At 28.5% G+C, this 15774-nt stretch overlaps 2 protein-coding genes across 2 annotated transcripts; one reads left to right on the top strand and one right to left on the bottom strand.

Moving 5' to 3' along the window:
- Nucleotides 1-353: 353 nt before the first annotated feature.
- Nucleotides 354-5766, bottom strand: LOC123297976 (ubiquitin domain-containing protein UBFD1-like). Its single transcript, XM_044879821.1, has 6 exons — nt 5639-5766; nt 2884-3255; nt 2250-2401; nt 1456-1581; nt 1203-1391; nt 354-601 (listed from the first exon to the last, which is right to left on the bottom strand). Exons 1-6 carry the CDS (start codon nt 5649-5651, stop codon nt 491-493), a joined length of 963 nt encoding a protein of 320 aa, XP_044735756.1. The 5' UTR covers nt 5652-5766; the 3' UTR covers nt 354-490.
- A 204-nt stretch (nt 5767-5970) lies between these two features.
- Nucleotides 5971-10378, top strand: LOC123298800 (polycomb protein SUZ12). Its single transcript, XM_044880897.1, has 3 exons — nt 5971-6122; nt 6458-6504; nt 8663-10378. Exons 1-3 carry the CDS (start codon nt 6023-6025, stop codon nt 10376-10378), a joined length of 1863 nt encoding a protein of 620 aa, XP_044736832.1. The 5' UTR covers nt 5971-6022.
- The last annotated feature ends 5396 nt before the right edge of the window (nt 10379-15774 follow it).

The following is a 15774-nucleotide window of genomic DNA, read 5'->3' as shown; positions in this document are numbered from 1 at the left end:
TCATTTGAGAACACAGCGCTTTCGAAAAAAGTCGTAGAGAGAAGTTTGATAGACTAGCCAAAAGGAAGCCACTCACGAAATTTGAAGTATGTATTAATCATTTTACAAAGGACCCATTCTGCCCACGGTCTATAAACCATTAGATAATCTGGTAAATTAATTTTATATGTCTTAATAAATTTGGAATTTATAAATAATTTAATTTTTATTGGCACTTCATACAATTATTTAGCATATGAAATTGATGTTAGAGCTTAATGTAATCGATCTTTTTTTTTATAATTAGAAATAAAGCAATTATCAAATATACAAAATTTAAAAAACAATTGAAATACATATACGAGAATAAAAAATCAAATGAAAACCTAAACATTTAACAAAAAATTTGAGTAAATACAACAAATATAGTTCTGTCGATTTCTTTTTGTATTGACAAATAATAAAAGGAAGATTATTTTGTTGCTTCTTTGTTTCTTTACAGAAAAACATTTCAAAAATACTGCCATTTTCCTAAAATTGCATCTTTGATCGCATCTACATATTGTGCTGGAACCCAATATATCCAATATCTAGATGCTTCTGTTGGACCTAATTGAAGACCCTAAAGATAAATTTAAAACTTGTTAGATATTAAAATTATATAACTTCTAAGTAAAGAATTATCGTATAATAAGAATTTGTCTCATTTTAACCTATGATCGTCAATAGTTTTCGAAAACAACCTCTGGGTAAGTTTTCGCTTTAAAGGGATACAGATTGTATTGATTTTGAAATTGAATCTGATTTGCATGATTATTTTACAGTAATCTTTTGGTCATAGCTAATAGTATTTTCTTAGTTTCTGCCAAATTCGTTCGGTTTTTGAACAATAGACCTTTTTCACATTTTTTTTTCTTTTTTTAAATGAAAGTAAATGTCTTGATAAATGGGCTAATTTTTTCCCCGATTTTTTTGAAGCCATATGACCGAGAAAACAGACAATGAAAATCAATAAAATTCAAATTGGCGAAAACGATCCGGAAACACACGATGTTACACGAAGGTTTGGTTTGACGTCATTTAAAGTTGATAATAGTGATATATTAATACAAAAGTTGACACTGTTTTATTGTCATTGCTTGTCGGATTGACATCACGTGTGCAGTAGAGCCAAAAAAATCTGAATATTATAAATTTTAATTTTTATAAAGAGAAATACTAACCACAATATGGTAATGTTCGAACCCTTCAATTGGTTCAGATATCACACTTTTTATAGAACTCATTCCTAATTTTTCAGTACGTTCTCTAGTTCCTAACCATACTTGATCCTGTTCTAGTTTAAATGTTAGCCTAACTTTTCCACCATGTTTATTTAACATACCAGATAACGGCCTTGTCGGTAACGGTTCCTATAAGAAAAACAAAAAACAATTAGTTCATAACGTTTACTATGATTGTATTTTAAACACATACTTTACTCTCTAATAATCCAGGCATGGCATCATCTGGAACTCCTTTATCTAAAACTTTTCGATGTATTTTTTGTCTACATAGTGGCTCTTTAGTGGAAGCTGCTGCTTTCTCCTCTTGAGCTGCAGACTTAAAGATAGAAAAACTCTTTTATAATTATAAGTTATTTTAAAATCACAAAGTTTTAATAAACTTCTATAAAATTAATTGTAAAGTAAACATTAACTTTATCAATCCATTAGGGTTAAAATTTTAAAATGCTAAAGAAGATGACTAGCGGTTTACTTTCTATGAGTTGGAAAAATTAATTTTTTCCTATAATAACTGAAAATTAATGCAATGCAAATTTTTTATGTAAATATGAGCCCAAGACGTTCAATAAAACATGTACATAAACCCGTATTCTCTAAATTATTTTTATTTATCTAGCAACATTTGCTGGCGTTGCGTTATCGTCACGGGAAGTCCCTGCTGATCAAAATTGGAAATGTTCAATATACCAGGCAAGAAATTTGTTTAATTGGTCGCTCGCCCATTAATTTCGTTTGCTTATCTATAATTTTTTACCCCGCTATTTTGAACACACTTATCGTATTCGGTGTTAGCCATTTATGATTGCAATGGTTAACTGTCGGCCTTAGAATTTAGTTAGTATTTCTAAATTTTTTTACCATTTCCTGCGAAAATATGGATATATTTTAATCGATTAATCGGTAATGTCGAATTATAAAATCGATATACCGATATTATAAAAAATATTTGCGTCCCTATTTATTACTTTTTTTTAGATTATTTACCTCTTTTGAAACACCGGAAACGGCTAACACATCATGTAATTTCGAACCAACAATCATAACTTTAGCACCTTGTGTAATACCAATTGCTCTTAAAGTTTGTTCATCTCGAGCTAAGCCCTTAAACATCACTTTTTGAAGTGCTTTAGGTATACCTAGAATAAATTTAAAAATCATTATTGATACATGTTTAATGTCCATTGACAAAAGACCCAGCAAAATAAAAAAAAATACTGTCAAGTAGCCTGAAAATTTAATTCTATGTGGTCTATGTAATTCTAAATAAAATTTACCATTGGTTCAATGAAAATAATGACACGTTTCGAGTTATTCGATTTTTAAAAATCGAAAAAGTGGCATTATTTTTCGTTGGGCCAATAGGTATTTGGAAGTTTAATTTTCTCGGTGAGTGTAATAATGAATTATTGTGTGATCATTGAAATTTTTAAAGAAGTAAAATTGATTAAGCAATAATCTTCAAAATATTGTTAACGTTTATCGAAAAAATTGCACATTCGATTTCAGCATATCTGGTCGAATGGGAAAGACGCTTAATGTGAATCAAAAAGATCCGGGTTCGATTCCAGGGATGTGTGTATTTTTTTCAATTATTTATTATATAATTTAAGAAACTTACCAATTATAGTTTCTAATTGTGTTTTAAGTTGTTCTACTGTATTATCTAATTCACTTGTTACATCATGCTTCGTTTTATTACATACAACTTTAAATGTAACAGTTTCTTTAACTTTTGTCTCTTCATTTTCAGTGGCAGCAACATTACTAACTAATTTGTCATCGGTTGATACAGTACTTGTAACATCATTCTCTGTTACATCAACCTTACAATCAACACCTCCGGCACTGGTCACTTCTTCTGATGTTGTTGGTGTGTTCTGTGAATCTTCTTTCGATTTTAATGTATCACTTTTAACTACATCTTTATTTTCCACTTCTGTATCATTATTTACTGTACATGGAGCATTTTCACCAGCTCCTTGCTCCGTTTCTATAAATCATAATATATTGAACTTACAATTAGTATTATTACATATTAGTAATACCGCAACTTGTGCAGGTCATTTAAACAGTTGACTCTGTTAGTTGGTATTTTCGTTTTTGTTTTTAGTTATTAAAATATTAGTATAATACTCGATTAAACCAAAGATAAAAAGAGGATTCAAATTTAAACAACCAGTATATAGAGTGAACCATTTAAATCTATTATGACTCATAATAGCTCGTTTTGTAGTTAGCCAATGAAAAAATAACTTAAAAAATTGCAGGGTTTGATGGGGGACATCATGCTCTGATATTAGATTGGATCTAGTTCTCTTAGATTGCTTTAATAGTCAATTTAAATCCAAAAAGGTAAACACTTTAAAATATAAAAAAATTGAAATTTTTTCAATTCTCTCTTTAATTTAAAATATAAAGTTGATTCTCATTTAAAAAAAACTAACATTTTTGATTTAAAACATTTTATCAAAAATCGTTAGCTTTCGGAGAAAATGGCACTTAAAAATATGCCATTATTGCATTTTATTGAAAGAAAATACGCAAGCTTTAGAAAAATTTATCAAGGCAATAATGGTCATTCGTCTGTGTTAATAACTTTTAAGTCCAGATAAATTTTCAAAATCATTTGAAGATCAAGGTCAAATGATCTTGAAACTAAAATTTTCTTTTTTTAATGAATTCTATCTCTTATCTTTTAAGATCTAAATTGACTATTAAAGCAATCCGAAGAAGTAGGTCCAATCTGATGTTCGATTACAAAGATAAAATTACTCGATCCTAACAGTATTATGCCCGTGATTTTTATTAAAACTCATGATGTGTCATTTTTGATACCAAATGAACATTCCAAACATATTAGGAGCAGATAAGCTCACTAAAAAGATTAAGTCACTCGTACAGGTACTTTTTCATAAACGATTACAAACAGGATGAAACCTCGTATGTGATTTTGATATGCCCAGCCGCGAAAAATTGCATTTTTCATGGTGCTGAACGATGGGCACCATGTTTAGCGAAATATCGGACAAAAGAAATTTTCTATTTAATTATCTTTAATAAAGTATAACCTCAAGTGAAGCTGATACATTAACTAACTGACATATACAAATTCTAAGGCACTTTTAGACATGCTAGTAAGGCGTGGATACATACGGGAAAAACGGAAAACTTCAACGTTTTCAACATCCCCCAAAATTACGTTTTTCTGTTCTATACAAACTAGAAAGATGGGATCTTCATCAAAATTACTTTTTTTAAGTTCTATACATGCTAGAGAGATGAGATTTTCACCAATCGACACGAAATAATGTCAAATTAACAAAATATTTCGAAAAATTTTATTCTTTACATAGCAAACCTCCAAAAATGGGAAAAACGTCGCCAAAACTACCCTTTTTCTTCTATACATGCTAGAGAGAACCGGCTTTTTGCATTTGATGCAAGCCAAGGCTGAAGGCCGTTACATAGGTCAGGGTGCAAAGCGAGTCTTCTTAATTGAATAAAAAAAAAAATCGAAGGAGACACTAATAGAACTTATCGAAAATAGTTTATTTTGATCGAGTAGGAAACTTCTCGAAAGTCTTTGAAGTTGGAGAAGGTTAAACTTCAAACAATTTTTTTAGTAATTACGAAGAGATAAGCCAGCAATAGACTTCGTGTTTACAAGTTTTATATCTCAATAAATTGTTTACATACCGCATTTATTTTGTAAAGTGTGCAAAAGTTAATTTCTCGAAAAAATATAACTGATATGTCACACGATAAATATAAAACCTAGTTTTTGCCTTTCAATTCAGTTGCATGGGAATAATAATGCATACTGATTTAACGTTTAGGGCTTATAAATTTCACTTTCCCCAGTTTATTTTTATTAAACTCATGATTAAATTTTTTTTTAATTTTTATATGGAATATCTTGAATAGCTTAATTTTTAGCGTCGTTTAAATAGCATATTCCTTCAATTAATTATCAGTCATATATATTTAGCCGTTAACAATTAAAATATTCACCATCTTATTATATTTCATCAAGATCCGGAAAAAGGTTATAATAACAGAAAGTTCTTTGTGTTTTGTCATTAAAAGTTTTGTAAACAACTTTTTTATAATTAAAAGTGTTTAGATATAATTAAAACAATTACAATTAAGATAAACTATTAAAATTTTAATGATAAATCATACAGGTTTTATAAATTTTTTTAACTGTTAATAATTGAAAATTTCAAAATTATCAAAAAGTCATCTTCATGACTTGCATCAATGATTCGAAAAGATTTAAGGTAATTTAAAAAAAAATAAATTAACTGTATGGAAATAAACTACGAATACTTTTAAAAAATTAGAAAATATTTATTATTTGAAGTTAAACTTACCAACATATTCCATAGTGGATGTTTCCAAAAAATCCAGCTGTCACGAATTTGGTTATGGTTTTGTTTGTGATCAGCTGTTCGATTTATTTAAGTCTATAGAAAATATTATTGAACTCTATTGAACTTTTTTAACCGAAAAATGTTTGAAAAATTAATTTCATTATTTTATTAATTAAACTAATTGTTTTTATTTACAAACATTTGATTTAATCACTAGTTTATGTTGTTAAAAAATAATTAATAAACAAAATAAAATATTAAAAATTTAAAAAAAAATTAATAAATAATTTTTTTTTTATTGAGTGTTGGTAATAGTCAATTCTGATAGCCGCAGAGTTTCGCGGGATCTGAGTCCTAGAAAAATTTATTTTAAACTAATAAATAATGCCACCGAAGAAAAGGGACAAAGATGCCGAAAGTGCTAAAACACCAAAAATGGACCATATACAAGCGGATCATGAATTATTTTTACAAGCATTTGAAAGTAAGTATCTTGGTTATGTTTTGGCTTCTGTAATAAATGTCCGCTTACCTTTTTCCAGTCAAAGACCCTTATCTGTATTATGCTTACAGTTTTATGAAATTTATAAAAAAAACTTTGATTTTATTATTTCATATTATGCAAATTATAATGAAAAATGATTTTCTTTATGTTAAATTAGCGAATTATATTTTATTGTTTAGATTTTGAAAAAATTCCCCAAATATAAACATAGATTATTTTCTCAAAATTTTGCATAAAAATCATTTTATTTGTCTATTTGTCCATCCTAGGACTAATATTATGGAATTAAAAATAACATTGCTTAATTTTTTTAGAGCCAACACAAATATATCGATTTTTACGGACACGAAATATGTTATCGGTAAGTAAATAATGCTTTTTGTCCAAGAAGGTAATTTTTCGATTGAAAAAGAAATAAAATTTTTGACGCTAAGAATATGATATTTATTCTTAAAACTTTTGTATTTAGAAGATATGTAAGGCATTAAAAAGGCAAAAGCAAGGTGGATCTCTATTATTATTGGTTTTTCACCAATATATCATTCTTCTAAACGATTAACCCAGTTTCAAAAACACCATGTTAAAATTTGGAGAGCATTAAATTTCCAATAAAAGTCTTATTTTTTTCTAAAATGAGCATTACTGTTAGAGATGTAAAGTTGAGGAAAAATCATTTTAAGATAATTATAAATCAAACTCCAAACGATATTCGGGTAATAACCGTACGGCGAGTAAAAGTTAAATAATTATGGAATACCAACTGTTACTAAAAGTTTAAATTCGAGTGTCTCAAGATTTTATTTTTAGTAACATATAGGCGATCACGGATCTAGTAATTATAGTAGGGATGTAGTATAAAGTCCTACTTTCGACGAGGGAGGGGTGTACCACTCAGGGGGGAAGGAATGTGCCTACTTTTGATTGGCTGTGGCTCTCATTTGCGGTAAATTCAAATAGAATGATAATATTTCGTGTATTTTAGATTTTAATATTTCTATTTTCATGGTTTTAGATTGCCTCAAGCAATATGTCGGCTTTTGATTGGCTGTGGCTGTTCGCACTCTCAATTGCGGGAAAATTTAAATGGGTAGCGAATTCTGCGTGTGTTGTAGATTGGTCCGAGCAAAAAATCTTTCTATTTAAAGTAAAATCTTTTACCTTAAAGAATTTTTTTTAATACTATTTAGAAATTAATTACAAATATAATATTTTTAACTAACTACCCTTGGATGAAGGAATATACCTTTAATATTCCTATGACCGACTAATCACCTAAATAATATATTTTAACATCAATTTCATATTTAAAAAATTCTATAATACGTTGAAATTTAGTATTAAAAATTAATCGACGTATTTTCGAGACATTCTTAATCCTTCTTTTGAATTTCATTAGTTAACTTATAATAGTTGTAACACTAGAATTGAAGATTTAATATTCACTAAATTGAATAGAATATTTTTGCGTTTTGGTTACTTATATCGTAGAAAAATTGTTTTAAAACAATCATAAATACTTCACATATTTATTTTTCTTTACAAATTTTACTTTTCTTTTGAATATAAGATTATTTATTTATGTTGTCCACACTCGTCAACCATATGTCAAACATGTTTCCATGCTTACAAACGAATCAAAAACACTTAAAGAAGGTTTTGAGCATACTTTCAGCATGTGCCTAGTTAACAGCCAATAGAAAGTAGGCACAATGATACCCTGCCTCTTCCCCCTAAGTGAGGCTCACTCCACTCGGTTATACTCCATCCCTTTTAAAATATTCCTATATCCATGGTATCTCACTGTCAAAAAAAATGCCACAGTTAAAACATTCTAAGCGTACTCATCATATGTTATAATAGTAACACTTAGAATGTTTTAAAACGAGCATTTTTTTGGACATTGAGTATACATATGCACAGATACATTAGACAATGTGTATACGAAAGATATTATATAGTTTTCTAAAGCATTTCACAAACATTATTTCATACACACATACGCTATTGGATTTCAAGCTGTATCGTCATTGAAGAGTAGGCATTTTGTGTTGCATATAATAATAATTAATAACAAACATATAATACATAGTATCTTTCTTACACACATTGCTTAATTATATGTACATACGTATTCTCTCACACTCATTGATGTACTATGCGAAATGATTTACTGAACGGATTGTATACAATTATTGCTACAAACCCTGGTTTTTGCCCATTGAATAGGGACAGAACTATGTCAAATTACCTCTCTCTCCCCACGGGAGAAAATTAAAAAAAAAATTTAAGTGAAGTCTTTTTACTAGTGTGTGTAGCTAATTTTAACATATTATCCTAGGGAAATCTAAGGGAAAAGTTTTTCGCTCTGGTTGAAAAAAAATATTTGTGTCTTATCAAAGTCTGATTGTATAGATTTTCGTTACACAAAAATATAATTTCAAATTCAATCGGAATATTAACTTCAAATTAATTATTATGAAACAAAAATGAATAAATTGGAATATTATTTATAATTTCAGCCAATATTTTTAAATCGTAATCTTAGTTATATGAAACATCGAATGTCACGTACAAATGCGGCTCGTAAAACATTTCGAATAGATGGTTTATTAGAAAAAATCACTGCTCAAAAAATAAATAAGCCAATACCGAATGGCGGTCAAATGGAATTAATATTTATAGGATTTTATGATAAAACAATCGATAACTCTGTACAATATGCTCAAGTAGAAACATTGTTATTGAAAATATGTCATAAAAAACGAAAAGATAGTGCATCCCCATTAATGCAAATATCATTAGGTACAAATGAAATAGATGTAAATCCATCAGAAGAAATAATTGTCCCAGCAAAACAGACAGCAAACGTGTGCATTCCAAACGAATCGTTCAGTTTATCAAATGGTCATCTTGTTAAATCGTATATGCTGTTATTACGTGTACATTGTTTCACTACAACATCACAAAGTATCTTAGATCCAGACGGACAACCAGCTCAAAAACGTAGAAAATCAACATCAACCAAAATATACGGCGCCGAACTTGTTATTTACGATAAACAAAATCGATGTTTATTAACTGACGGAGATTATGAGATTGCTCTTCAAGAAGTTACCACACCTGCACCAAAAGTATCTCCTAAAAAGTATTCAAGTTGGGAAACGTTATCTACTGATATGGACGATAGTTGTGGTTCGTTTGAATCGTTTAAAAAAGGTCCTTCGTTAAAATTACGATTACGGTGGTCACGACCTCAACCTGTTGCTGTGAAAGTTGAGAAAGTCAGTTCAAATAACAATGAAACCAGACCTCAAATTGTTTATCAATTTTTATATAATAACAATAGTCGACAACAAACTGAAGCTTGTGAAGATTTACATTGCCCCTGGTGTAGTCTTGATTGTGGATCGTTATATCCGTTATTAAAACATTTACGTCTATGCCATGCACGATTTTCGTTTACATATGTTCCATTACAAAATGGTGGCGCTAGAATCGATGTGGCGATTAATGAATTATATGATAGTTCGTATGCGGGTACACCTCATTCTTTAGCTGGTCCACGACTTCCGAGTGCTGGTCCCACTCGCCGTGCTCCAGTTACACGATTATTAGTTAACAGATCACGTAAATGTCAAAATAATGTAAATAGTTTAACTGAATTTTTACAACAAAGAGAAGAATGTGAAAGAGATGCTAGGCGCCCATATTTAGCTGGACATGCACGATTATACCATCACACTGGAACGTGTTTACCAGTATGGCCACAAGAATTAGATTGTGATTCAGAGGGTGAACATGATCCAGATTGGTTGCGAACTAAAACAACAATGATGATCGATGATTTCACCGATGTTAACGAAGGTGAAAAAGAATTAATGAAATTATGGAACTTACATGTCATGAAATTCGGTTTTGTTGGTGATTGTCAAATACCATTAGCTTGCATCGAATTTGTTAAACATCGTGGTAAAGAAATTTTAATGCGTAATTTATATAAAAATTTTGTACTACATATGTGTAGCTTATTTGATTTTGGATTAATTAGTCCAGTGACATTATATGGTGTTGTACGTAAATTACAAGCATTGGAAGGCGCGCCCGAGGGAGCTGAATTAGCACGAATCAATACAGCTGTGGAACAACAAGTGGCATTAGCTGCAGTACATAGAAATGGACATACAGGTGGTCATAGGAGAAAATTAAATTTAACAAATGGCCAAAAAGTGATCTAATTTTTTTTTTCATTTTAATTTTAACTAGTTTTTAAATCATGATTAATGTTGAATTATTTTAAAATCAACAGTAAGTTATTTTTTCTTATTTAAGTTTGCACTATTTTCAGTTTATTAAAATTACAAAGTCCTTGTTCTATTTGCAGTTCTAGAACTGAAAATTAAAATCAATTAAATGAACTAATATAAATTCAACGTTTTTAACTTACCTTTATTTTATGTTTATTGTTGACAAAGTCAGTATAGGTTATTTTTGATCTACTTATTTATTTTTCCGAATAGTATAACTTCAACATTCAATTATTTGAAACGCGTTTTCCTTTTTTTAAATGGCAATGAAATATAATGATAAACGAATCTATTTTCTAGAATCTGAATTATTTAAAAATAAATAAGAAATATAAGAAAGATTTAGTTCGAGAACTACAAATGGAACAAATGAATATAATTTATTGGAATTAGATGAAAAATATTTTATTAAAAGAAATAAATCCAATTTAGGATTCGACTCAGAAAGTGGTGAGACCCCAGTGCCTCCCAGTGAAAATATACTCACAGTGAAACATTAAAAATTTCGATAGTTTAGCCTATGTACCAAAATAATACAATTCTGCACAAAAAAGTGCATATCACTTTTTAGAGTTTTCTGTTCTGATGAAATTGTGATCGGTGAATATCAGATGTTTTTCAAATTTCAACTAACAGATCTCAAAAAATTTGAAAATTAGATTATTCATTATTGTGTGCAGAATTCCAAGAGGATTAGTTTAGTACATAATATGCGTGAAATAAAATCAACCACTTACCACATCGAACCTCAAAAGCGAAAGTTATTTTTGGATTTATTTATCTCTTATTTTTGCCAAATTCAATAATGACATAATTGGATTTTTTAAAACACTTGGTGATAATTTTGCAATTTTTATAATAGTAGATTTTTTTCATTTTATTGTAACTGCTATCTTGACCATGTCTAATATATTATTCATTGGTGTTTGATTTTTTATATAGATCAATATTTATATGAATTTTTGTAGCAAATTCATGAAAAAAATTTCGTACAACAATATAGACAGTGTATTTTCGCAAAAAATAAAATAAATGACATTAATATCTTAAATCAAACTCAGGCATAATTATTATTAAATTTTGATAATTAGAGAAAATGAGACTTCATTTGCCAATTTTATAGATTAACTCGATCAAACCAACAAATATTAAATTTAAAATAACAGTAATTTTACTATAAACTAATTAAACGAAACCAAGAAAGTTTTTAACAAAAAGTTTGAATTTCGATTCTCATCAGTTTATCATTATCATAAATGAGAGATCGGTGAACCGATATTAAGTAGCCAAAAGTGATTTGAAACAAAAACGAAATAGCTCAGAACATAAATTATTATATCCGAAATCGAGTACGAAGTTCCGAGAGACAGCCAGTTAATCGTGTAAATGCTAGTTATTGCTAAATATTGTGTTCATAATATAAGCATAAATTTCCGAAACCAACACTTTTGATACTTTTCAGTAAGATCAGTTTTCCTTGTTATTTAAAATCTAGAATTTCAAAGCGAGATAAAAGAATAAAAATTAATTGTGAAATACTAATTATGAGGGAAGTTGCCTTTGTAAAAATATATTTTTTTTCAGTTGTATCGATCTCTTATCAATGTGATAAATGAAATAAAACGCTGATAAACGAACGAAACTGATTCTTTAAACTGAAATTTAATTTAATACAATCGAATTATAACTGATATAACTCAACTTAAAATAAAAGATAATTTTTTTTTTTGTAAGTGGGAAGGTGATAAATTTCATCATTTAGTATTTATTTTTGCCTCAAAATTGTCCAGGATATTGATTGATTATTGAAATTTTAACATACAAAAAGCCCGACAAACCATGTTCATACCATGCTTGAGTTCTGCGTCATAGTATCACAATATGATGTCATCAATTTTCATTTAAAAAATGTAAATTGATGCCATCATATTGTGACATAATCACACATAACAACGTTTAAGAACACAGACTTTATGACTACATATATGTGATCTCACATACCAGTTCTTCCATTCATCGCCTTCCCTATTAGTTATAAAAACAAATGATTGTGAATTTGTAAAAAAAAAAATATTTCAAATTCAACTTTCAAGGTATTTCGATACCGTAAAAATGAAAATGATAGCAAATATTTGAAATCTTATTTATCAATTAATCATCTTTTTATGCGTCTTTTGTGAAAATTCTTATCGATTCTTTGTACGATTTAGGAGAAATTAACTATCCAAGTCAGTGTTTTTACTAAAAAGGACACATTTCTCATAAACTATACAGAGAATCGATATGAATTTTTTGCAAAAGACGTGTACAAGGATGATTAATTGATAAATAAAATTTTAAATTTTAGTTATTATATAATTATAGTTATATTACTAGAACGCAATCATTTATTAATTTTTATAAATTCTCAACAATTTATTCTAATAACATGACGTAAAATATGAAGCTTGCGTTCTTCTATTAATACCAGTATTGTTAGTATACTGACCAGTACCGTTTGACTTTTCATTTCTATGTATTTAATATTGTAAACAATAAGGTCATCATACTGATCAATATATTGACATTAATAAAATAATGTACGCAAACAAAACATCACACTGCCTATTTGTAAACAATGGGCTTGTTTAGCAGACAGAATGAGCCAAAACGTGAAACCAAATAAGGTATACTAGAGGTAGTGTCCGACCGAAGCTTGGGCTTCGACCATCTTCGGCCAAAAAAAACCACCTTCGGCCTGAATTCAGGTCGATTTGTTCTAAATGTTATTATTTTGAAATAAATTTCAAGGTAATTTTTTTAATCATCTTTAGATTGGCTTCTAGATCAACTTCTAGAGATCAACTTTAATATTAAAGTTTTAAAATCATGTTTTTAAACCTTCAACTTCGGCTTCGACCGAAGGTTGTGGCGATAGCCGATTAATCGGCTTCGACCAAAAACAACCTTCGGTCGGACACTAACTAGAGGATACATTAAACATCTGATTTCTAATTGTTAATCTTTAATCGATTTGATGCGCGTGTTTGCTTAACAGTCCTATTTAATATTTATTTTGTGTATACGACTTGTGATTTAGAAAAATATTTATGAAAGTTTTTATATTCGTTTGAATTTGTCAAAGACGTTTGTAGCAATAATAACTTATCCTAATATAAAATATAAATTTCTATTTGAAATTCAATATACAATTTTCTTCAATTTTTAAAAATTTAAAGGAATTACACTTAGTAATTTGCTAACAAACCAATACTTTTCGGATCATAAACGTTCTTTCTCAACTGCCACCATCAGAACTGAGAAAACTTAAGTATTTGATCTCAATTATATTACAGAAGCAATTTATTATAAAATAAAGCGACGTCTTAAATAATTTTAATTATAAATTGGCGGACAAAATGACATACATATAAGCACCACTTTTACTTTGAATAAAATTGTGGTTAAAAGAGATCGCTTTGTGTATGATGAATAAATTCAAACATATATAAATATTTTTCCTTGCTGGAAACTGTAAAGATTGTTTAAAATACGACCAAAAACATTTTTTTTAATATATCGTAACAGATAAAATAATCAAAATAATATCATTTTATTTAATTAAAAAATTGATAGTGAAAATTTTTTACTAGACAAAATTAGTAGTTAAAGATCGTAGATTATTAAATGGATTTTAAGAATATTACATTCAATTTTTGGATGCATATTTTAAAAAAATAATTTAATTTGTTAAACCAAGAATTTGTAGAGATAAATAATACATAAAGTAATATATTATTTGAAATAATTTGTAAATATCCTTGATTGTGAATAGACTAAAAGTCTGACGTCACAAATGATAGTGAAACAGTTTCGGATACTATTTCGTTGCCCCCGTAGCGAATATTAATGGTTGAACTTGAATGAAAGTATTAAGGTAGTACCTACACGAAAGTGATATTCCAAGAATTTCTCAAAACTCAGAATATAAAATATTTAATTCATAATACACTTGCTGTTAAAATTAGAAGATGATTTACCATGCCATACATGAGATATTAGCAATTAAAAGTGACGCAATTTGTACGTGTACATGGGAGAAGTGTATAAAAATACACAAATTTACAAATATTATATTTATTTACCAATGAATGACGTCCACCATCTCTATGAAAAACTAATATAATGTAGAATACTATATTTAGAAAATATATAAATAAAAATAAAAATTATTTACCATATAGTTTCGATAAAAAACTTAAATAAATAACTCGTTTTAGCGATGATTTTTGTGGAAAAGATATGAAGACTAATGTTAAAGGCATATGTCATAGTGTGTGTGCTTATATGTATACTAGAAACAGTAGTGAGGAACTACAGTCTTTTGAAAATAATATATGGTATATGTATAATAGTCATAGCACAGTTAATGCACTGAATGATAGTATTAGTCCAAAACTTTTTGACTGGACGGTCGCGGAGGAACTACCTTAAGGAGCAAATGCATTATACCATACAAATTTTTTAATGAAGCCGTTACTTATTTAGTTTAGTGATTCACATTATAACGCCTCCTTCGCCATATTTATGAACTCTGTTCTTCTTGTGAATTGATTAAATTGACGAACCACAGAAGATAGAAGAAGACATCGTTGTCAGGATAACATCGCAACTTGAAGGTTAAGAAATAATCCTGAAACAGTCATATTCAAGAGGTTTAGTTTACTGAATAAAAATATACTTGGTCGATTTATTATCCAATTCATTTCACTTTCAAGGAATGATGCTGTATTTAAAAACAGTTTTTCTTGTTTATATTTTCAATTTTTCTTTCAAAGTTCTATCTTCTTTTTGTTAAATGGATGCAATGGCAGGTAATATCAACATCAGATTATCTGGTCTTGGTTTTTTTTTCACGTTTGACCGCCGAATTAAAAAAAATTTAGTGAACTGTTAACAATGTGCATTAATCTTCCTGCGGCCAGTAATCTTCGTATTAAATTCATTCTAGTTAGTACATCCATATATAATAAATAACTATTTAAATTTAAATAATAGCAGTTGTTTCATTAAAACTGTGCCTTAATCAATAAAAGGAAATTTCATTTTCAAATTAGATCTGCAACAATTAATTTGTGTCCTTGAAAATGACTTAAAACGTGAAGGATGGAAGTAAATATTTGCTAAGTGTGGAATCGTAAAATTTTCTTTGGAATTTGTGTATATAATAGAATGCGTGGAATTTTTGTATGAGTAAATACATATCGGTCATATCTAAATATTGAAACTGTCCAATATTATGTATTTTAAAACGCGCGTCGCCCGAAATTAGTAATCAACGGCTTTAT

This window comes from Chrysoperla carnea, chromosome 4 (genome assembly GCF_905475395.1).
Source record: "Chrysoperla carnea chromosome 4, inChrCarn1.1, whole genome shotgun sequence".
NCBI classification, from domain to species: Eukaryota; Metazoa; Arthropoda; class Insecta; order Neuroptera; family Chrysopidae; genus Chrysoperla; species Chrysoperla carnea.
Note: the sequence above shows the minus strand (reverse complement) of the source record. Positions and strands in the feature narration are given on the sequence as shown.

Excerpts from the sequence above, each read along its gene's own strand:
- LOC123297976 (XM_044879821.1), bottom strand. Across the intron at positions 2,402-2,883 it reads ACAATTAGAAACTATAATTG|GTATACCTAAAGCACTTCAA; the intron begins GTAAGTTTCTTA and ends AATTTATTCTAG. Across the intron at positions 1,582-2,249 it reads TTTCCGGTGTTTCAAAAGAG|TCTGCAGCTCAAGAGGAGAA; the intron begins GTAAATAATCTA and ends TCTATCTTTAAG.
- LOC123298800 (XM_044880897.1), top strand. The coding sequence starts at position 6,023 with ATGCCACCGAAGAAAAGGGACAAAGATGCCGAAAGTGCTAAAACACCA. Across the intron at positions 6,123-6,457 it reads ATTTTTACAAGCATTTGAAA|AGCCAACACAAATATATCGA; the intron begins GTAAGTATCTTG and ends TAATTTTTTTAG. Across the intron at positions 6,505-8,662 it reads GGACACGAAATATGTTATCG|CCAATATTTTTAAATCGTAA; the intron begins GTAAGTAAATAA and ends TTATAATTTCAG.